At 41.9% G+C, this 23,592-nt stretch overlaps 1 protein-coding gene across 6 annotated transcripts in view; it reads left to right on the top strand.

Annotated features, from left to right (window-relative positions):
* COL15A1 (collagen type XV alpha 1 chain) overlaps window positions 1-23,592 on the top strand; it is a 290,144-nt gene that overhangs the window by 109,683 nt on the left and 156,869 nt on the right. For all 6 annotated transcript variants that reach the window (XM_048839369.2, XM_075125516.1, XM_048839366.2 and 3 more), the window contains 4 exons: window positions 608-682; window positions 1,852-1,941; window positions 10,709-10,835; window positions 12,759-12,874. In XM_048839369.2, the coding sequence (XP_048695326.2) occupies window positions 608-682; window positions 1,852-1,941; window positions 10,709-10,835; window positions 12,759-12,874 (408 nt within the window). The remainder of the gene's footprint in view (window positions 1-607; window positions 683-1,851; window positions 1,942-10,708; window positions 10,836-12,758; window positions 12,875-23,592) is intronic.

Genomic DNA, 23,592 nt, shown 5'->3' with positions numbered 1-23,592 from the left:
GATTAAATGCCAGGATGAGTTATTGAAGAGAAATCTGAATAAATCTGTGGCAGTTCGGCTGTTTTTCCTCAACATTTCACAAGGCGTATAATGCAACTCACCCAGATCCACTATTATCCTAGTAACAAACTCATAAATTATATAACAAATTTTATAAACTGAATGAGATATTGAAATATGGTTTAAGTAATCTGGCCAATGTACTGGGAATTAATTCTCTGGAAGCGCTCTGTACATACCAATGGAAACTGCACCACCAATAACAATTCCTTAATTTTTTTTAAATTTTCACCATCTATTAGCAATAATAATCTCAGCAGAGGGCATTTTTTTTTTTTAGAGATTGCTATCCGTCTTAATTAATGACCCTTCGGGTTATGTTTTGGGCCATCAAGCTCCTTACAGCTGATGAGGATCTCCAACAACTTCCCAGCTTCTGTGGTGGTGGTTGTTAATATTTAAGGCCATGTGTGTTCCTAGCCAAACTTCATGCTTTAGATAATTTTCCAAAATAAACAGAGTCCAGTCTGTCCTTTTCCCCACCATGCTTTCATAAAGGTCATTTGAAGAGAACACTTTCTTGAACTGCTTTTGTTATTTATTGTAGGGGTCGATTCAACAACTAATGATCAAACCTGACCCAAGGGCTACTGAAGACCAATGTGAAGATGATGACCCATATGTGAGTACTCACACGCACACCTCTCCATCTGTTTTCAGTGGTTCTGTGCCAAGGATTTGAATTACAATAGCACTTTTTTAACAAAACTGTCAGGAGCTGGGATCTAGGCAGTCTTTCTTAGTGGTCAGAGAGCAGATGTCAGGTCTAGTGGGCAGAGCAGGTGTCCAGGTCAGGGAGCAGAAGCAGAAGTCAGAGCTGGAATCAACTGCCAAATATGGGAGCTAGGGGGTCCAGCCAGAGTCAGGACCAGAAATCGAAGCTGAGAATCGAAGCCAAGGCCAGATACCAAATGACAGACCCAAGGGTTAAACCAGAGTTGGAGTCAGAAGTCAGAGCTGGAGGTCAGCTAGGGTTGGTAGCCAATGGTCATGAGCAAAGTGAAAGGGCAGAAATCAGAGAGAGGCAGGGATCAGGCATGGAATAGGAGAAAAGTGGGAGCTAGGAATGAGGAACAGGTCTGCAGCAAAGCAGGACTCAGGAACAGGGTTAGATACAGATTGCAGGAGGCAGGCAAGAGTAGAGTGAAACGTGGCAGAAGCAGCAGAAAGTTTGCACAGTTGCTTGGACTGTCCTCCCAGCTCACTTCCTAGCTTAAGTAGCGGGTGTGAGCCAGTCAGGTAGCTGTAGGCCTTGGGAGCTCCGACTGGACTTCCTATGGGGCCTGGCCTTTCAAGTTTAGAGAGATGCTGCTTCATCCAGCTCCCTTGGTGGCAAAAAGGGAGTGTCAGAGATCCAGGGTCCCCTACAGCCCAATATTCTAGACCCACACCCTTGGATCCTTAAAAAAACAAATGGTAGTCTCTCTTCTTTGGAACACTCTGAAATGCTTGAAAGTGCTTTGTTGGTGTGCTTTGTTCTGTGCTGTGCCCCTTGGAAGCCAGAATCTTCAAGGAATTTCCCAATCTTTAGTCTCCATCACCTTTGAGTCCTTGAGTGGGGATATTCATTTTGCTAATATACTCATCTCCATACTCCACTTTAAATACTGAAATAAGTTACTTCATAATAATACTGGAGCTAAGTTGCTGAGAAATACCTATAACTAATTTTCCCCACATAACTACAAGTGAAAAGTGAAGTACAAAAGAATCTGAAGAGCTATTTCATGCTAGAACAGAACATTCTGACTCTGGAATTTTCTAAACTCAACCTAATTTGCTTTTGTGTAGGCATCAGGAGATTCTAGTGGCACTGGTAGCATTCAAGAGCAGGAAGGAGTTCCTGAGACACAAGAAGTCATTGCATCTTCTCAAACCCTAGTAAGTGTCAGCAATTATTCAACTTGACCTTTCTGCGTTACCAGTACTTTAAGTAGTGAGGTGCAAATTCTGCCATTGGATACTCATTTGCAGCACCCTCTGAAGCCAATCAGAGTGACGTACCCTACCAAAGGCAGAATTTGGCCTTGGAAATCCAGCTTCCTTCGGGCTTGATAGTGAATTAAGAAATTTGCCCCAAGCAAAGGTTAGCACATTGTTATGCTGCTCCTGGAGCAGCCCATGTGGAAGGAGTGTGACTTAGTGACTTTTTTCTCTGAAGTTTTCTTATCATATAGGTTTACAAGACAGTATTGCAGGATCCTATCCTCATTTTCCCCTCATGCCCTTTTTTTAAGTGTCTCCACAACATTGTATAACCCACTTTGATGCCAGGTGATAAGTAGCTGACCTAATGTGTTTTGTTTCAGTACTTTTAAAATCTATCTTGACTGTTCAGTGAGTGGACTCCTGCCTTGTTCACTTATTACATGCTGCCTATCTTGTCAACATACGGCTCAGATCTTTTCTCATTTACATCAGCATAAATCTGGATTTAGTCCAGAATTGCACTGTAGTAGTTGAATATAGACCATGGCCAAAATTCGGCATAGATCTGCAGGATTTATATCATTCACTGTGTATCCATACCTCATTCACAGTACACTGTATAACCTTCCACCCCTAGTGCTCCTTATTCCACCCTCTACTCTTTGGGAGACCTGATGAAAGAAGGAATGTATTTCTTGCCCGTATTAAGGCACCCTATAATTCATTAAAAAGAATTAATATAAGAAGAGTGGTCAAATGTCCTGAGGGCCCCCACTCCCCCATGTTACTCTGGCCATATCAGGAGCTTGATGAGATGCAGAGTATCATAAAGCATGAGTTGCAAAGTGATTCTTTCTTTGATTCAGTTTAATTTCTTCCTGAAAACACAGAATAAAGGTATTCTTCTTTGTCTGCAACACAAGAGGACAAGGAGTGCCCGAGACCCAGGGATCTGGCTTCGGTATAGAATGAACCAGAATGTTGAGAAAAGTTATTTCTTGTATAAGAAAAATAGAACATTTTTCCAGTACTAAGCTATACTGTTTTTGTAGACTGTCCTATGTATTACCTTGACTTTTCCGTTATCACTTCCAAGTTTCCACAGAACACACCATTTTGCAGATCATATGCGTGCTACTTCTTTAAAGGAGTAATTTGGCCTGGCATTAAACCAAGTGGAAGGTTTTGGCTACCACTTGTGCTTCAGGAGGAGTTTTGGTAGAATAGTGACTTCCATGCTGCAGTGCTATGGCATGGAAACATCTCTTGCCAGTAGATTGTTGTTGTTTTTTTCTGGGTAACCCGTAGCAATATGTGTCAGGTGACATGTCTAAAAATAACCTGTTAAAAAGGCAAAGATGATGTACTGTCCTTACTAAGTAAAAGGAAGGTAGTTTGTATATACTTTTAAGGAACAGGTAAAGAGTTTGCATTCTCCCCTTGCGTAGAAAGTTGCAGTTTGAGATGTGCTCGCAATGTAATTCTAACTTATATCATAAGAGGGGAACTAGAAGTCAAAAAGTTACTACCCATGGGTCAAGTATATGCCCACGTTCACAAATTTATCAAGCAGCTAAACTGTGACCTATTCCCTTGTACCACGCTTCTGAGACCTCCACTGCACTAGACAGGAAACCTCTGTGGAAAGATCATGTCAAGGTTTAACATTGTCAGAGTAGTACAGGAAAGTCATATCTTCTAATGTAGTGCGTGATTTTTTGAATGCTCTGTAGCCTGGCCTGCAATAAACTAGAAGCTGGTAATTAAGAATCAGTGCTAAGGGAAGTGACAATTCCAGCACTACTGGGCTGTATTATAGGAATGATGAAGCTGTGGTTGGTATTAATTGGGGGAGAGGGAGCAAACTATTTCACTTTCCTGTGGGCCCCTTTGGGACAGCAACATACATGGGCACAACTAAACCATTGCAAACCTTTTCAATATATCTCTAATTTACTTGTTTCAGAGTAACAGCCGTGTTAGTCTGTATTTGCAAAAAGAAAAGGAGGACTTGTGGCACCTTAGAGACTAACCAATTTATTTGAGCGTAAGCTTTCGTGAGCTACAGCTCACTTATCGGATGAAGTGAGCTGTAGCTCACGAAAGCTTATGCTCAAATAAATTGGTTAGTCTCTAAGGTGCCACAAGTACTCCTTTTCTAATTTACTTGTCACTCTTTCAATTTTTCCACAAATCCGTCTCCATAAAACACTCACATGCACTGATATTCTGTTATTTATTTCTGTTGTTCTGAATGTGGTTTGTACACTGGAAAGGTAACTGAGGCTAAGAGAAAATATTTTTTTAGAATTGCAAAGCTGCTGCTTTCTCTTCAGATGGAAATATTATGCTAATATAGCAAACATGGAGAATGAATCTTCAGAAGGATTTTGTTTAAAACCTTGAAAGCAAGCAGCATCTATACAATCTGTATTCATTTTACATTCACTTTTTCAGTAATGGTTTGTCTTTTTTAGTGTGCCTTGAAACAAAGAGAGTCTGTGTGAAGTCCTAGTTACAGCTACAGTAAGGCTCTTTGTATGAGATAATCACCCCATGTTTTACGTTGCATAGGTTTCTGAGCCAAACAATCATAATCCTGGAGGGCTTATAAATGTTCATTTCCCTTAAACTGTAAGAATTCACGTGAAAGTTCTTTCTTAGGCAACATACATAACTTAGTGTTTTTTAAAATGTGTTACAATAATGTCATTAAACTTCAAAAAGGAAGCACCAGTGTAACTTGTAAGCTTTATGTTGCCTTTAAAAAAAGCTATGGGTTTTTGCCGAATGTGAAATGTCTAAATGTGACTCGTTGGATATGTATGCTTTCCAGTGTGAATGTCCATAGATTTGTAATGTGCCTTTTTTTTTAGAAATATTAAAGAAGGGACATAAACAGACTAATAACAATATAATAATCAATACACTCACTGATAGATGCTTCTGAAAAAGTTTGTATTCATGTAATGCTATTACAAATTGCCAAGCAAACTCTCCAAGATCAGAAATTCAAAGTACATTCCCAGGCTAGTCTGGAATGAAAAAAGTCCAGGGTCATAACTGACAATATAGCTGCTGATTGAAGAATCTTATTTGTGCCAAGGATGCATAATCTGGTAGTCTGCTAAATTCTACTGTACTATGCAGTAACAATAGATTGAACTGTTTGGGATATTTCAGTACATTTCCATTCATCAGCTTGCACATAGTTTTTCAGCACAGGGAATCATCAGGAAAGAGAGATGGCTCATTTCTAGAAGAGCTGCCACTCTGAAGGGAGTTAATTATGGATACCCTGGTATAATTTACTCAATCGGTGACCAGCATTGGCAGAATTTATCTGTGGGAATCATGGGGGGAAGGGAGAGGAGTCCCTAAAACTAATAATTAAATGCTGCCAAATGTGAGAATGGGATTGAAGGAAATGGAAGGAATATTAGGGATCATTATTTTTTGATTGGATTCATTTCTATTTTTGTACTATATAATTTTAGATAATCAGTTAGTTTTCTAGATACTTTCCATTTATGCTTTAATGCTGGGCCTAACTTGTTGGCTCTTCCCTGTTCTGATACTATTCACTCTCTTTTCTTAAATTCAAAGCCATAAGAATTTAAAATATAGAAACAAATGCTCCAAATGTGTTTTGCCAACTTTACAATTCATTTCTTGTAATCAAAACGCTCATAAACAGAAACGTAAATGATGATGATCAATTCAGGGCTCATAAAATATACATTGGGCCATGTATATGTGTAATACTTGACAGCCTGTAGTGGATTGTCCTATTTAATCAGGAATACAATGCATAATCTACTAAAAGGCGTTTTCTTTAAGGAAAACAACAACAATAGCAACATAGCTATTGTAATTAGAGACTCAGGGCAAGATTGTGACAAGGGGACATAAGTGCCATGCACGTGCACACACTTACCTGAATTGCCACTCTGTGCACTGGGGGAGAGCAGGCTGTGCTGCGCCATTGCTTTCTTCTCTCCCTCCAGCTCACATGCAGGTGGGCAAGAAGTGGGACAGAATGCCAATGGGTAGAGAATTGGCTGGTGCAAAGGAAGAGTCTGTTGCATCCTTTAAAATGCCTTAGTAAAATTACTCTTCCCCAGGTGCAGCTTCCCTGAGTCACAGTTCCTTCCTGGGGCAGGGATGTAAAGCTTCAGTCTAGTCCTTAGGAAGTAATATTGAAGGTGGCAAAAAATAAATTCCAGAAATGCCTTTGTCTCGTGGGGAAAATGTACTATAGTTCTGAACAAGGATTAAATAAATCCTAGAGTTTAGAGCTGGAAAAGACCTGCTGGGCATCTAGTCCATCTCCCTGACAATGCAGGATTTCTCCCGACAGCACATTCTCTAGAGTCCTGTCTACTCTCATTTCAAATACACCATCCACCACTTTCCTTGGGAATTAGTTATACTTCTGCCTAACGAATGGGCAGAAGTCAGGGTGCTTGGAGCACTTAACGCTAGTGTTGACAGGGAGTGTAAATGAGAATAATGGGATGAAGTAAGGAAACAGAATATTTAGGTTGAATATCATTGTAAGCTCCCTCACCAGCCCAGGAAAAACCTATTGCCACATCTCAGTCTCTTTCAGGCCATTGCCTGAGGGCATGGTTTATTAATTGAAACACAAACTCTCAATTCACACAAAACAAAGCTATTCCCTTGATCAGCACAGGCTACAGGAGCTCAGAAGCCTTTCCCCTGGTACCTTCTTTCTTCCCTCCACCTCTTACCCCACTTCAGGGCCTGCTACAGGATCCCACTTGTTTCCTGTAGCTCTCTTCTCCACCTGAGCTCTCTCAGCTCTTTATAGGGACCACTTGTCCCATTCCTGCTGTGTCTGATAACTGAAGAGGGCTGAATGCTCCCTGGGCACCTAAGGCCCCAGTCCCATACACCCTGTTACAGCCATGAAATATTTCTATGTTGCATTCTCCCAAGGGAAGTGTTGGAAACCCTATTACTTGGCACATTGATATCTGGACCCACTTCTGTGAGGTGCTGAGCAATGCCTTCTGAACTTAATTGGGAGAGGAGAGTCCTCAGCACACCTCATTTGAGGTGCCCATTACCTTGTAGATTTGGGTCCTAAATGTGCAATAACAAACCATTCTGGACTGGCAGAGAGGTGAGCTAGATGACCTAACAGGCCTTTTCCTTCTCTACATTCTAAAGGCCAGAAAACCTCCTCCCACAGAGAAACTCGTGCGTGAGTTTCCAGAGACAGAAAACTGTGAGCTCATGGAGTTTCCTGGGAATCACCCCTCCAGACAGAGAGTTTTGTAGGGCTGTGGAGCTTTGCTGTGAGTGAGATCTCCCAACCACAGAGATCCTGGAGATCCACTTTGAAGGGACCCAACAGAAGGTGTGGGCACAGGATCTGTCCAAGCATGGCTGCCCTTCCACACAGATCCTGTAGTTTCTCTCCCGCTGCAGCAGCCAGGTTGCTATTGCCTTTGCCTGTCCTCTTTGGCTGCCTGCTTAGTAGGAGCCACAGAGGGAGTTAACCCAGCTCCAACCTCTGTGGACTTCTGTCCAGATTTATACATGGAAATTCACTGGGTCTGCAGGGAATGCAGCTCATGTTCTGCTGCAACCACTCCCACCCTTTCGTCCATATCCCCACAGAACACATACAGAGGGGCTGCCTTCTGTTCCATCTATGTGCCTCCCGAAAAAGCGATCCCTCTTCCCTGTACTTGGGTAGAGTGCGTGTATGCAGAGGGAATATATGATTCTAACACAGAGATCCATGTGACCCACACCATACACCTTCTCCCAGCTCAGTATATTGCTCTTTATCATTAACCTTTTGCATACAGTTCTTCAGCCAGTTTTCTTTTTACTTGACAGTGCTCCTGTGTGGATTAATTTTGAGAGATTTCATGGGCGATTGTTAAATGCTTTGCTAAAATCCAATCAGAGTATATTTGGTTTACTGTTTATCTACTAATCCCTGTAATTCTATCAAGTAATCAAATTTACGTGGCATGATTTTATTTTTATTAACATGCAGTGTGCTGCTTACTGCTCACTGTTCTATTATCTTTTGCATGTGTAACCATTTTTTCCCCTCAGTATTTTTCCCATTATCTTTCTCGGGAAGGAAGTGAGATTTTGGAGTGGAATTACCAAGATCACTTTCTTTTCCTTTTATTAAAGGTTATCTATTATTTAACATTAGTAAAAGGAAATGTTTTATGTAAATCTTTCCTCTGCTTAATTTGTCTTCACATTAATGTAAAACATTTGATACCAATAATTGAACAAAGCCAGGGATTGTCCTTTTCTATCTATTGTTTCTGTGTAGTATTGGTTATACAGAAGCAGAAGAGGAAAGTCACTGGAGACTGTATTTAGAGGAAAAAATATCTGCTCCTTTTGCAGGAGGCATAGGCATCAAGATCCAGCATTATTAAAGGATTTATATACACAAAGTCCTGTACTGCATGTTAAAACATGGCAAAGCTTAATAGTCTAGGTTTATTATAATTCCAATCAACAGATTATATTTAAGGGTACTTTTAGCTGTTGGCTCCAATGAATAGTTGGAGTATATCACAAAAAAGGTATACAAAAGTAAAGGAAAAGAGAAAATAAGGAGCGAACACAAATTTATGTAATATGTTAGAGTGAAGGTGTTTGAAATCCAGTGTAATCAATAGAAAGACACCTGTCGACTTCATTGGGAGTTGGATCTGGCCCACAGTGAACAAGACTTCAGTTATCCTTTGTTCTTTAAGCTTTGAAAGAAATTGCAAGTCAGAATTGACTTCCTAAAACAAATATGGGTATGTCTACACTGCAATTAGACACCTGTGACTGGGCTGTGCCAGCTGACTTGGGCTAAGGGGCTGTTTAACTGAACTGTAGACATTCAGACTCTGGGACCCTCCCGCCATACAGGGTCCCAGAGCCCAGGCTCCAACCCAAACCTGAACAGCCCCTTAGCCCAAGCCCCACAAGCCTGAGTCAACTGGCACAGGCCAGCCACGGGTTTTTAATTGCAGTGTAGACATACCCTATGTTTCTTCAGAGCTTTACAAGTAACTGCAGTGAAGCCATGATGCCTTCAATAGCAATTTTATTTTATCTTATTTTTTTACCATCAGTAGTAAGACTCAAATCTGGAAATAGCAGAATCTGCACCCACCAATCATAATTGTGATTTGTATTGTGATAGCCCAATGGGGACTAGAGTACCTATGTGCTAGGTGCTGTACAAACATAGAACAAAAACAGTCCCTGCCCCCAGGGCTTAGTATTCAGTCCTCCCCTCTGTGCTGTCACTGTCCTTCTTTTTAAAATGAGGACAGCATCATAGTGCATATTGAACTTGAATCATGTGCTTAGTTTCCATTGATTTCAGTGAGACCTGAGAACATGCTTAAGTGCTATCTTGAATAGGGATGCTTTCCTGGATAAGGGCCTTAAACCTTATTTCTAGTGTTCTATTATGAAACACAGCAAACTTCTTTGAAGGGTTTTCCCTCTTGTATATACATAAAAACAGAAGGATAATATCAGGCTAAAGATGTTCTAGGCATAATTCCATTCTTTTACACGTGTAGCAAAATATGTTAAAATGCCTTATTACCATTGTGTGCATCGCTGCCAGATTCTTTGGCCCACTGCATGTGCTCCATGTTGCTATGGTAACACAAATCACATTTAAACCTTGCTTAATTGGCCAGTGGAGGACAGAGTAGGGCAATCCTCTGGTGGCACAGAGCCAGCTCTGTCTCAAGCCTCTGTGAACAGTTAGTGCATGGCAAGCTGAGGTGTAACTCTACCTCACACTAATATGCCATGCACAAACTGTCCACGTGGACCTTGCTGCCATGCACTAAAGTTCTATAATGCCCTTTGGTCTACTCTCATTATAAAGTGTGTAGATTAAAGTGTACTAAGGAAATTTTAGTCATGTCAGCAGGGTCCACACAGACAGTTAGTGCATGGCAAGGTAGATTTACATCCCAGCTTGCCACAAATTAACCGTTTGTATAGACAAGCCCTGTGTATGTGCTATGGCAGGTGTGCTCCTACATCTACCTAACCCCACGGGCAGCCAGCAGAAGGCAGAGCAGACTGCCACCTCTGTGGATAGGGCTGGCACTTGCCAGCTCCAGGACCAAGAGGCCACTATGGTGGCTTCGTGCCACCTGTGCCCTCTCCAGACTTGTGCCAAATTTCTCTTCCCGAGCCCAGAGGATCTGGATTTCAAATCTGTTTCCTAGCCTTTCAGGAGAACTTAGTTGAAACTTTCATACATCTTATATGGAATTCATATTAAAACCATATTGCTATAAATTAATGAGATGGTTCCTGCCAAACAGAAATGAGGTATTTAAGAAAGAACAGCAGTTAAAGAGAAAAAAGCTTGATTGTAATGTACCCATGTGCAAATACTGCTTGTTAGTAAATGTTAATTGTATTGTTACCTGCCTTTTAGCAGTAACTGAAAACGCATTCGAAAGAATTAGGCATTATTAGGAACAAGTGCACAAAAAAGTACTATTTGGAAGAAAACCAAGACTCTAGTTGCAATTCATAAATATAACAGGTTTGTTTCTGCTCTGAAGTAGAACAAACCTATTTATTCATTTTATATGGTGAGACTTTTCTCAGAAATAATGATCAAATATGTCTGCTTTACTTCCTTGCTAAGCAATTGTTTGGGAATTTATTTTGTTTTTAGCCTGAAGAAAGAATAGCTGAACCTGTAGGAGCACCTCCAACGGTGTCAGCTCAATCAGAAGAAATGGATTTCTCAGGACATCATATATTAGATGAAACAACTGAACCACCTACAATCAAAGAACAAGGCACTATATGCTACCCTTTTTTATTTCTATGCTCTTCAGGGCCGGGCCTATATTTTCTCTGTATGGAAAGCATGTGGCACATTTTAGGTGCTACTTGAAATATACTCTGTTTATTATGATGGGCGTCTCTTCAGTACTGAACGTGTTGAGCCTTCTGCAGGGTAAAATACATTTCCCAAACAGTTGCACTTTGAATTTTTCAAGCTGGTCAATTGTAACAGTGGTCATAGGTAGAGACTGCAACCGCTCTTGAGCCCCTTTTTGCTAACTGTCGGGCCCACAGATCATTTAACCACACCTTGGGCAAAAAAGATCCATAGTTCTTAGATGTACAAAGAGCAGGCGTACCCCCATCAACAAAGATGAGTCCCAATCATAGCTGCATTTAAATAAACTGTAGTTTATTTGAGAGGAAAAACAGATAAAACAAAGAATTAAAATAAATTCTTGGTCTGTATAAATCTCAGTGAACAGTAATGCAAGCCAGCAGACACGCATACCCACCAGTTCTGGCGTCTCACAGTTGTGTACCTGGTCAACTGTGCAGTATTATATGAAGGAAGGATTTTTACTTCTCTAACTTCTGCTTAGATCAGCTGATGCCTGGGATCATGAAGTGTCATTACCCCATTTTAGAATGTATAAATATAAATGTTATTGGCTCTAAAATTATCCAGCTCCTTTTAAAAATTTAGCTCCAGTATTTAATTCTGTGATCTCTTATGGTAATGAATTCTGCATACTTAACACCACTGTTATCCATCACAGTACTGTCTGAGTACCACACAGACAAATGTATCTTTGTCACACCCTGTGAGGTAGGGGAGTATTATCCCCAGTTTACAGTGGAGAAACAGGCACAGAGAGATTAAGGACCAGATTCTCAAAGGTCTTTAGGCACCTAAAGGTACAGAGAAGTGCCTAGTGGGATTTTCAGAAGTGCTTAGACACCTAAACATACATTGATTTCAGTGGGAGTTAATTGTCTAGGCACTTTTGAAAATCAAACTTTGTCCCTATCTGCATCTTTAGGGACCTAAATACCTTTAAAAATCTGTCCCGAAGTGACCTGGTTAAGGTCAAACAAGAAGTCTGTGACAGAGCCAAGAATTGAACCCAGACCTCTTGAGCTCCAGCCTACTGTCTTAGCAACAGGGTCACTTAACTGTCATTCATTGGATGGTCATGGTGATGAAAAGTGAGAAACTGGGAGGGGTACAAAATCTAAAATGTGAGGCACCATTTTCCCGATGTGTATAGAGTACTTGATCCTATGTAGCGCAGGCATGGAACATTTTATGTGTAAGTGCCAAAGCACAAAGTGCTAAGCAGGGCACGAAGCACAGAGGAACCCAGTTCTCCAATAGTGAGAAAATTGCAGCACACAAACACATTACTAGAGCAGGGGTCAGCAATAGGAGTAAGGCCAAAGAGGATACTGCATAACTAATTACCTCACTCTTAAGCCAACGGCTCCTCAAACAAACCTTGCAGGGCACATCCCTCATTTTTAAATCTGCACAGTTGAAAGTTAGGCAGTGGGACGGCAAAGGGTTGAAGCAAGAAGATCATCCAATGCACTCTCCTTATCTCACCCATTCCTACAGTATATCCTCTCTTTTGTAGCTATCGTCTCTCTTTTTGCACTTTAAAAAAAAAAATTCCCCTGACCATCTTTCAAAGTTTTTGAAATAACTAAATGGTTTTATTTAATTCCATCCTTCTCTATTACAGAAAGATTTTATTTTTGCCTTGAGTTTTGGGGGTTTCTCTTCTTCTTTCGCAGTTTCATCTTCTGTTTGTGTATTTTTGTCAAATACCAATTATTTTCTTTCTTTTGCCTTACTGTATGTTTGCTCTCTTCCCTGATAAATGTCTTCTAGTGTGTTTTCTCTTATTTTATTTTATTTTATTTTATTTAAGGTTCAACAAATGCTGGAAATCAACATGAAAGTGACACCACTACAGTAGCCCAGGAAATTCTAAAACCAGAAGCTGGTTCTGGTGCTATTGTTTTGCAAGGAGTGAGCAGAGAAAAGGTTAGTATAGCTGGCTTACTATGTAGCTCCTCATTGTGGCTCTGATTCAGGAAAGCACTTACGCATATAATTAAATGCTTTCCTGAATTAGTGCCTTTATCCTTTCCAGCTTACTAATAACGTTTATGGTGATCAGTTATTTGTATACTTAAGCAAGTATGGCTTCTCATGGCAACATCGTATCCAAACCCACTTGAACTGTTGGTTTCAGAGTAGCAGTCATGTTCGTCTGTATTCGCAAAAAGAAAAGGAGTACTTGTGGCACCTTAGAGACTAACAAATTTATTTGAGCATACACTTAAGCATAAGCTTTCGTGAGCTCTTTCCAGTTCAGACTGAGCCATAGTCAGAGCAAATCTGTACTTTTGATGTGGACTACTTTTACTTTATTTAAAGAAGCAATGAAGAAGGAAAAGAACCACTATAGATCCTCAAAGTGAGAGCCTGGAGTTTGTTGTTCATTTTATAACAGGCATCTTGAACTAACTTGTAGAGACAGCCTTGCAGACTAGGGGGCTAGTTTATTCTTAAAGTAAAGCCCCTGGTGCATGTTATGTAATTTTAAATCTGTTTGGTATGCTACACAACATGCAGCAGGTCTCCTTCTTTATCAGATGGATAGAGCAGTTGAGCCCAAACTCCTTGAATTTTGGAGCAGTTCAGTTCTGAAATTTGTATCTGTGGCTCATCTCTAGAACTGAATAAACAATACCACCCTCCCTCAAAATTTGAAGGGCTGATCCTACAGTCTTTACCCAGAATTCATTGGGAGTTTTGCCTGAGTAATGGCAGCTGGGCATGGCCCTGAGTACTTTGATAAAAAAGCACACAGTGTTAGAACATAAGAAAAGCCTTCAGACCAGTGGTACAACTAACCCAGTATCCTGTCTTCCAACAGTGGCCAATGCCACATACTTCAGACAGAATGAACAGAACAGTGCAATTATTGAGGGATCTATCCCCTGTGATCCACTCTCAGCTTCTGGCAATCAGAGGCAAGGGACTCCCAGAGCATGGGGTTGCATCCCTGACCATTTTGGCTAATAGCCCTTAGTGGATCTGTCCTCCATGAATTTATCTAAATCTTTTTTGAACCCAGTTATAGTTTTGGCCTTCACAATGTCCCCCGGCAATGAGTTCCACAGGTTTGACTGTGTGTTGCGCGCAGAGTACTTTCTTTTGTTCGTTTTGAACCTGCTGTCTATTAATTTCATTGGATGACACCTGGTGCTTGTGTTATGTGAAGGAGTAAATAACACTTCCATATTCACTTTCTCCACGACCTTTGTGATTTTATAGACCTCTATCAGATCCCCCCTTAGTTGTGTCTTTTCCAAATTGAAGAGTCAGTCTTTTTAATCTTTCCTCGTGTGGGAGCTGTTCCATACCCTTAATCATTTTTGTTGCCCTTCTCTGTACCTTTTCCAATTCTAATATATCTTTTTTTGTGATGTGGCAACCAGAACTGCACATAGTATTGAAAGTGTGGGCATACATGGATTTAAATAGAGGAAATATATTTACTGTCTTATTATCTGTCCCTTTCCTAATGGTTCCTAATATTCTGTTAGTTTTTTAGACTGCTGCTGCACACTGAGCGGATGTTTTCAGAGAACTATCCACAATCACTCCAAGATCTTTCTTGAGTGGTAACAGCTAATTTAGACCCCATCATTTTGTATGTATAGTTGGGATTACGTTTTCCAAAGTGCATTAATTTGCATTTATTAACATGGAATTTCATCTGCCATTTTGTTGCTCAGATCCCCTTGGATTTTGTGAGATCCCCTTGGATTTACCTATCTTGAGTAACTTTGTATCTGCAAATTTTCCCACCTCACTATTTACCCCTTTTTTGAGATCATTTATGAATATGTTGAACAGTACTGGTCCCACTCCACACCATAGAATCATAGAAGATTAGGGTTTGAGGAGACCTCAGGAGGTCATGTCGTCAACCCCTTGCTCAAAGCAGGACCAACGCCAACTAAATCATCCCAGCCAGGGCTTTGTCAAGCTGGACCTTAAAAACCTCTAAGGATGAAGATTCCGCCACCTCCCTAGGTAACCCATTCCAGTGCTTCATAGAATCATAGAACTGGAAGGGACCTCGAGAGGTCATCTCGTCCAGTCCCCTGCACTCAAGGCAGAACTAAGTATTATCTAGACCATCCCTGACAGGTGTTTGTCTAACCGTCTCTTAAAAATCCCCAAGGATGGAGATTCCACAACCTCCCAAGGCAATTTATTCCAGTGCTTAACCACTCTGACTGTTAGGTTTCAGAGTAACAGCCGTGTTAGTCTGTATTCGCAAAAAAAAAGGAGTACTTGTGGCACCTTAGAGACTAACCAATTTATTTGAGCATGAGCTTTCGTGAGCTACAGCTCACTTCATCGGATGCATACCGTGGAAACTGCAGAAGACATTATATACACACAGAGACCATGAAACAATACCTCCTCCCACCCCACTGTCCTGCTGGTAATAGCTTATCTAAAGTGATCATCAAGTTGGGCCATTTCCAGCACAAATCCAGGTTTTCTCACCCTTATGCATCCGATGAAGTGAGCTGTAGCTCACGAAAGCTCATGCTCAAATAAATTGGTTAGTCTCTAAGGTGCCACAAGTACTCCTTTTTTTTTTCTGACTGTTAGGAAGTTTTTCCTAATGTCCAACTTAAACTGCCCTTGCTGCAATTTAAATCCATTGCTTCTTGTCCTATCCTCACAGGTTAACAAGAACATTTTTTCTCCCTCCTCCTTGTAACAACCTTTTATGTACTTGAAAACTGTTATCATGTCCCCTCTCAGTCTTCTCTTCTCCAGACTAAACAAACCCAATTTTTTCAATCTTCCGTCATAGGTCATGTTTTCTAGACCTTTAATCATTTTTGTCGCTCTTCTCTGGACTTTCTCCAATTTGTCCACATCTTTCCTGAAATGTGTCACCCAGAACTGGACACAACATTCCAGTTGAGGCCTAATCAGCGTGGAGTAGAATGGAGGAATTACTTCTTGTGTCTTGCTTACAATACTCCTGCTAATACATCCTAGAATGATGTTCACTTTTTTTGCAACAGCATTACACTCTTGACTCATATTTAGCTTGTGATCCACTGTGACCCCTGGATCCCTTTCTGCAGTACTCCTTCCTAGGCAGTCATTTCCCATTTTGTACGTGGGCAACTGATTGTTCCTTCCTAAGTGGAGTACTTTGAATTTGTCCTTATTGAATTTCATCATATTTACTTCAGACCATTTCTCCAGTTTGTCCAGATCATTTTGAATTTTAATCCTATCCTCCAAAGCACTTGCAACCCCTCCCAGCTTGGTATTGTCCACAAACTTTATAAGTGTACTCTCTATGCCATTATCTAAATATCTTGATGAAGATATTGAACAGAACCAAACCCAGAACCGATCCCTGTGGGACCCCACTCGTTATGTCCTTCCAGCATGACTGTGAACCACTGATAACTACTCTCTTGGAATGATTTTACAACCAGTTATGCACCCACCTTATAGTAGCTCCATCTAGGTTATATTTCCCTAGTTTGTTTATGAGAAGACAGTATCAAAAGCCTTACTAAAGTCAAGATATACCACATCTACCACATGTACACCCCATCCACAAGGCTTTTTACCCTGTCAAAGAAAGCTATCAGGTTGGTTTGACACAAAATAGTTTTTCCTAATATCCAATTAAGACCTCCCCCACTGCAACTTGAGACCATTGCTCCTTGTTCTGTCATCTGCCACCACTGAGAACAGCCTTGCTCCATCCTCTTTTGACCCCCCCACCCCTTCAGGTAGTTGAAGGCTGCTATCAAATCCCCCGCTCACCCTTCTCTTCAGCAGACTTAATAAGCCCAGTTCCCTCAATCTCTCCTCATAAATCATGTGTCCCAGCCCTAATCGTTTTCATTGCCCTCAGCTGGACTCTCTGCAATTTGTCCATATCCTTTCTGTAGTGGGGGCCCTGAAACTGGACACAATACTCTGCGTGTGGCCTCACCAGTGCAGATCCCTGCAGGACACCACTATTTACCTCTTTTCATTCTGAAAACTGACCATTTATTCCTACCCTATCTTTTAACTAGTTACTAATCCATGAGAGGACCTTCCGTCTTATCCCATGACTGCTTACTTTGCTTAAGAACCTTGTCAAAGGCTTTCTGAAAGTCCAAATAAATGATATCCACTGGATCAGACTTTGTGCACTTATTTGTTGACCCCCTCAAACAATTCTAATACATTGTGAGGCATGATTTTCCTTTACAAAAGCTGCATTGACTCTTCCCTACAAATTGAATTCATCTATGTGTCTGCAAATTCTGTTCTTTACTATAGTTTTAAACCAATTTGCCTGGTATTGAAGTTAGGCTTACCAGTTTATAATTGCCAAGATAGCCTCAGGAGTCTCTCTTAAAAATTGGCATCACATTAAGCTATCTTCCAGTCAATGTTCCCTCTAATTTTTGACAGGCCATGTGTGCAAAAAATTTCTTCTGTGCAAATTTTTGAAGCAGAGTTCAAATTTGTGTGCCATGAGGCAAATGCGCCCAAGCGAGTAAAATGCTTATACATTTAAAAAGTTTTAATTTGCAATTTGTGTCAATTTATATGGGTGTTCAGATAGAGACATCATAAGTAAAAAAAAAAAAAAAGAAAGAAAAGAAAAACAAAAGTTTGTGTTTTAAATTTAAAATTTTCCTAAAAAATATCAATAAATGATTATCAGCCAAGAATAAGAAATGTAATTACAAATGCATTTTAATTTCCTTATTGGTCAAAATATCAAAGACTGCTAAACTAACTTTACTGTTTTTCCCTGTGATCTTTTTCATTTGCCCATTCAATATAAACTCTGTCCAGATCTATCTGTCGTCCGTCCAGCTGGTAACTCTTAATACACATCAGCATGTCCAAATGATCTACTTGTAAATGATTATGTAGTTTGTTTTTTAGAGTGTTCATTAAGCTAAAGCCACACTCACAGTCTGCACTTGATGCTAGGAATGTTCCTCCAATATCCATCAACTTTGCAAGATCCTGAAACTGTTCATTCTGGTGAGCAAATGTCACCATATCTGGGAAACTTAAAACCAATTGGCTTTTGATTCTTTTGGCTACTGCAAACTTGAAGTCATTGTACTGACTGACTACAACAATCTCTTCAGCAAGAAAGTCTTTATATTTTGAACATAGGGATTTGACCTGATGAGTTCCAAAATTGAAGTCACACTTAACTATTGCTGCACAATCAAAAGCGGACCGCTCCTGAACTTCATCCTGTGGAAACCTGTCTGCCAAATGTGCACATAAGATGTTTATGAAAGTTATTATGGAACTGGTATCAATTTCATTATTTTCTTGAGAGCTCATATCTAAGAGAGCCTTAACTTTGTCACTCCATAAGACTGAATCTCCAAGGTACTGTCTTCTGACCTTGTTCAGTTTACCTCTGGCAAGGTGAAATGCTTCAAGAGGTGTAAGGCCCTGTTTCTGGAGCAGTGTGCCAGCTCTGACAAAACATCGTTCAAAACTTCTAATGTTATTTGGTATTCCATGGTATTCAGCTTCTTGTGGCAGTATTTAGAAACTGGATCAGTATCTTTGTCTTGCTCAGAATATTCCAGAAGAGGATTATAGTTGCAAATAATTGCTCGAAGTGCAAAGATAACCAGCACGCTTCATTGAGTGGCCTGAAAGCCACTGACTAGCATTCAGAAGCATCCACTATTTCCTGAAATTTGCATTTTCTCCTGGATGACCGACAGAACACCGTGTAGGCAGTTCTCATTAAGGTTTCGATAACTCTTATCAGCTTGACCTCTTTCCATGCATCGGAAATCCCCAAGTCTTCCCAGTGTGCAATGCAATGTTGCTTGACTAAGTGTGGAATATCACATTTCAGCTGAGCCACCACGCCATTGAGTTTGTCCAACATCACGGAGGCACCATCAGATTGTGTACATCACCATTTTCAATCTATCATTTTCGTTAGATCAAGTTGGTGTTTTTTGTAAACGCTATTGAAACAGCATCACATTCTTGCAATCGTAATAGTCCACCAAACAAAGTTTTATAGTCTGCAGAATTTATGGATCTATATTTAAAGTAGAGCATCAAGTATCTGTTAATGGATATATCAGTGCTTTCATTAACAGCTAGAGTATGAAACATTGCCAATGCTATTTCATGCATGAGGTCATTTTGGACAATGCAGTTGATAATTTCAAGAAATTCAAAAGCATAATTTTTACTTCTCCAGCTCGCTGGTATGCGCACATACTTTTCCATATGGTCATTAATATCCTGAACAGAAAGCACTGAGCTGTTCATTTTAATAGCCAAGAACACATTGTCAATAAGTACCTTGATGTCTTCTGTGTTTCAGCGCTTGCATTCAAGATTAATTTGCCTCCTCTGCTTTTCAACTGGACTTTCAAGAATCATGCTAAACAATCCGCTCCGTAAGGAAGGGTTTTTGTTTCTAAGCCTTGTTACACCATCTATATGAGGCTTATTTGACAGATGATGCTTTAAGAAATCCAACTTCCATACATAATTCCACATTCTTCCTGTTGAAAATTCTCCCGGATCTCTGGCATCTCGACAATATACACAAACCACTCCGTTGTCCTCATCATATGTGAATATTTCATGAAGTTTAACAGGCATTACACTATGTGACTTTGGTGTGACTCTCTATAGTCTCATCCAGATTTAAATGAAGTCGCTGTTCTTTTATGCTTTAGACCTCTAGACAGTGACATTTTGGGATTGATTTTTTTACCAGATTGGTTTATTTAAAATTAATACTTTTATTATATGGCTACTATTTCAACAGCATGACTCGACAAAAGGGCAAACGGGAGATCATTCAGATCATGATACTGGAAGTTTGTGCATAGCTCCGATCACGTCCATGTATCTGTGGCAAAAAAATGCCAGAAAATGGTAAAACATCACGAGTAAATGTATAAAATCCAATGCCTTTGAAAGATTTCAGTCACGAAAACAACACTTACCTTTGTTCATTTCTGGGAAATCTTTGCGGTTCCTTAGCAACTACAGCCAGGCATTTTGGTTTATTCTCACGTACTTGAGTTTGTACACAGCCAAATGAACAGACCACAAGGAGATGTGTGGGTCCCCCCTCCCGACCGTCCCAACGTGATCAACTTTCCAAGTTCGAAATGCTGGCGGGGAGGGTATGATTCATTGCCCTCCTTTCCTTTCCCCCCTTGCCAGCTAGTAGAATCTGGCTGTGTTGATAGATGGCGGGCAAACAATGTCAAAACTCGCCTGTAAATAGGGTGACCGGATCGCAAGAGTGAAATATCAGGACATATTGGGTGAGTGGGGGCGGGGAGAGAAGAGAGCCACACAGCTCCCCTGCCCTGCACCCCCTGAACCCACTATGCCCACAACCCTCCCACATTTGACACAAATGCACAGTGCTGTGCACACCACCACCCCTGCCCAAAGCCCCCCCGCCCACAGCCCCACCACAGCTGCTCAGCATCCCACACAGAACACCCCCACTCGCTAGTTTCCCAATACACACAGATTTCTCCTCCCTCCCTCCCTCCCTCCCTCCCAGTGCCCTTCCCCACAGCCCCTCCACCACAACTAAACAATGCCCCACACAGACCCCACTGCCCAGCGCCCTGACACACACACATCTCCCCCACTGCCCAGCACCCCCCAACAGGCCCCCACTGCCTAGCACCCCAAAACACACAAACCTCCCCCACTGCCCAGCGCCCTCCTCATCCTCACAGCCCAGCACCTCCCCCGCCCCCTACACACCTCCCAGACACTCACCATCACACCCTGCCCGCTTCCCTGGCCGCACTCACCAGCCCTGCTGGAAGGTCTCTGGCTCCTAGGGTCACAGCGGCAGGGGGAAGGGGATCGCCGCTCTCCATGTGCTGTGCCCGCCACAAGTGCAAGCTCCGTAGCTCCCATTGGCCAGGAAAAGCGCCAGTGGGCGCTACCGGAGCCGCGGAGCAGGGCTTGCAGGCGCCGGCAGCACGCGGAGACCATAAGAGCCAGCAGATCCCTCTGGCTCTTAGGGTTGGATCTGGTCGGGTCGGAGGCACAAGGCTATTTTGCGCCCTAGGCGAAACTTGCACCTTGCACCCTCCCCCTCATCCCCCCAGATCAGGGGGCAATCTGGGCTCAGCTGCGTCCTCTGCAGCCCCCCCACCCCTACGGGACAGGGGCACGGAGCCCTCGCATGTCACCGCCCCCTACCCCAGCGGGACACGGGCACGGAGCCCTTGCATGCCGCCAGCCTCCCGCCCCCCCAAGGGACATTGGCACAGAGCCCTCACACACCACCCCCCCCCCAAGCGGGACATGGGCACAGAGTCCTCGCGCCCCTCCAGCGGAACACGGGCCCAGAGCCCTCGCATGCCCCCCTCAGCCGCCACCCCGTCCTGAGCGCTTTTAGAGTGGTCAAAGGGCATCCTGACGGATGTGGGGTCGGGACGCGAGACAAATGTGTGCACGGTGTTTCCCCGTGTGCGCAGGGTTTAGAATCTGTGTGCGTGTGCACACACGCACGCAGCTTAGAGGGAACAGTGCTTCCAATCATTTGTACAGAGGCTGATTTAAACAATAAGTTACATAGCACAGTTAGGAGCTCTGCAATTTCATATCTGAGTTTGTTCAGAACTCTTTGATTAATACCATCTGATCCTGGTAACTTATTACTGTTTAATTTATCAATTTGTTCTGAAACCTCCTCTACTGACACCTCAGTCTGGGACAGTTCCTCAGATTTGTCACCTAAAAAGAATGGGTCAGGTGTAGGAATCTTCTTCATCCTCTTCAGTGAAGACCAATGCAAAGAATTCATTTAACTTCTCTGCAACGGCCTTATCGTCCTTGAGTGCTCCTTTAGCACTTTGTTCATCCGTGATTGTTTGGCAGGCTTCTTGCTTTCCATGTACTTACACATTTTTTTGCTGTTAGTTTTTGAGTCTTTTGCAAGTTGCTCTTCAAATTCTTTTTTGACCTGACTAATTATACTTTTACACTTGACTTGCCAACGTTTATGCTCCTTTCTATTTTCCTCAGTAGGATTTGACTTCCAATTTTTAAATGATGCCTTTTTACCTCTATCCCCACTCCATTCACTTTGTTGTTTAGCCATTGTGGCACTTTTTTGGTCTTCTTACTATGTTTTTTAATTTGGAGTATACATTTAATTTGAGCCTCTCTTATAGTGTTTATAGTGAGATGCTTTAGAAAATTTAATGGCAAATTGGGGACCAGAAATATCTGTAAATTCCTTGAATGCTGTGTTGTAGTTCTGTTGGTCCCAGGATATTATAGAGACAAGGTGGGTGAGGTAATATCTTTTATTGACCCAACAATTTCCCAGCCCTGAAGCAGAGCTCTGTGTAAACTCAAAGCTTCTTTCTCACCAACATAAGTTGGTCCAATAAAAGATATTACCTCACCCACCTTGTCTCTGTAAATCCCTTGTAAAGCATTGGGAATAATCACACAATCAATCAGTCATAACAACTGGCAAAAAGAATCCCTTTTTGGGCAGAAACTTTCAGGGCTGGATTGCACCGGACCCCGCAGAGGAAGATAAGGGGGAATAGAGTACAAGGATCCTTCCTCTCACCTCTTTGTGGCTCAGGTAAGGCCAGGAACAATGACAGCCCTGACAATCCCCTGAACACAAGGACTGCTCCAGCCTAAAACCGCTGCCAATGCTAGCTTCCCCAAAGGAGACAGGGCCTTGACTACGTGTGGCAGAGCTGATCCCTCATGATGGGGAGGAATGAACATATTACACTCAGTCTTGGACTGTGGCAGCTGTTGTGCTCACACAAGGCCTTGTGCCTGCTTGATTTGTATGCAATTATGTTGCTTCAAATATCATGTAAACCTGGAAATCAAATTGGTGCTCTTAGCCTAAAATGCCATGAATCAGAAGGATATTTCATCCTCTAGTTGACCCGTGTAGCTGGTTAACTGCAAGTCCTCTTCAACATACTGCCAAATATTCACATATCCTTAGTAGCTTTATTAATCACCAAACCCTTACCCATGAGATTAATATTGTTCCTTTCCTTGTACTTATCTTTGTAGCTCCAACTTTAAGTTCTCCGCTTCATTCTTACTTTGCTCTGTCATGATTTGAAATTGCAGTACATCAGTGCTGATCTCAGCTGCCAGCAAAACATGCAGAGTGGAAGTTTAATCTTGAAGTTGTGTGTTTCAATTGGACATTTACCATTGCTAAGGCTAAGATTTTGTCATGGTTATTTTTAGTAAAAGTCACGCACAGGTCACGGACAATAAACAAAAGTTCTCAGATGCCGTGTCCTCTCTGTGACGCCCCCAGCCGCTTGCCCAAGGCATTCCCCTTCCCCCACATGAGGCTGTCGCCCGTTGCTGGAACCTTGCAGGGGGCCCCCTGTTGCAGGAACCCTGCCAGGGCCCCGCTGGCTGCCAGCTCCAGAGTCCTGCCCTCCCTGGGGCTGAAGCAGAGAATGTCACAGAGGTCTCTGGAGGTCATGGATTCTGTGACTTCCATGACTCCCATGACATAAACGTAGCCTTAACCATTGCCTTTTATGCTTTTACATGCTCTTCATGTCAGTCCTAGTGCTTGTTGTGACCGATTATAATGAATGGTGAAAGAGGAGCTTGACGATAGGCAATGCAAGCCGGATACATGGATT

Source organism: Caretta caretta, chromosome 2, assembly GCF_965140235.1.
Source record: "Caretta caretta isolate rCarCar2 chromosome 2, rCarCar1.hap1, whole genome shotgun sequence".
NCBI lineage: Eukaryota > Metazoa > Chordata > Testudines > Cheloniidae > Caretta > Caretta caretta.
This window is presented reverse-complemented; position numbering and strand designations above follow the sequence as displayed.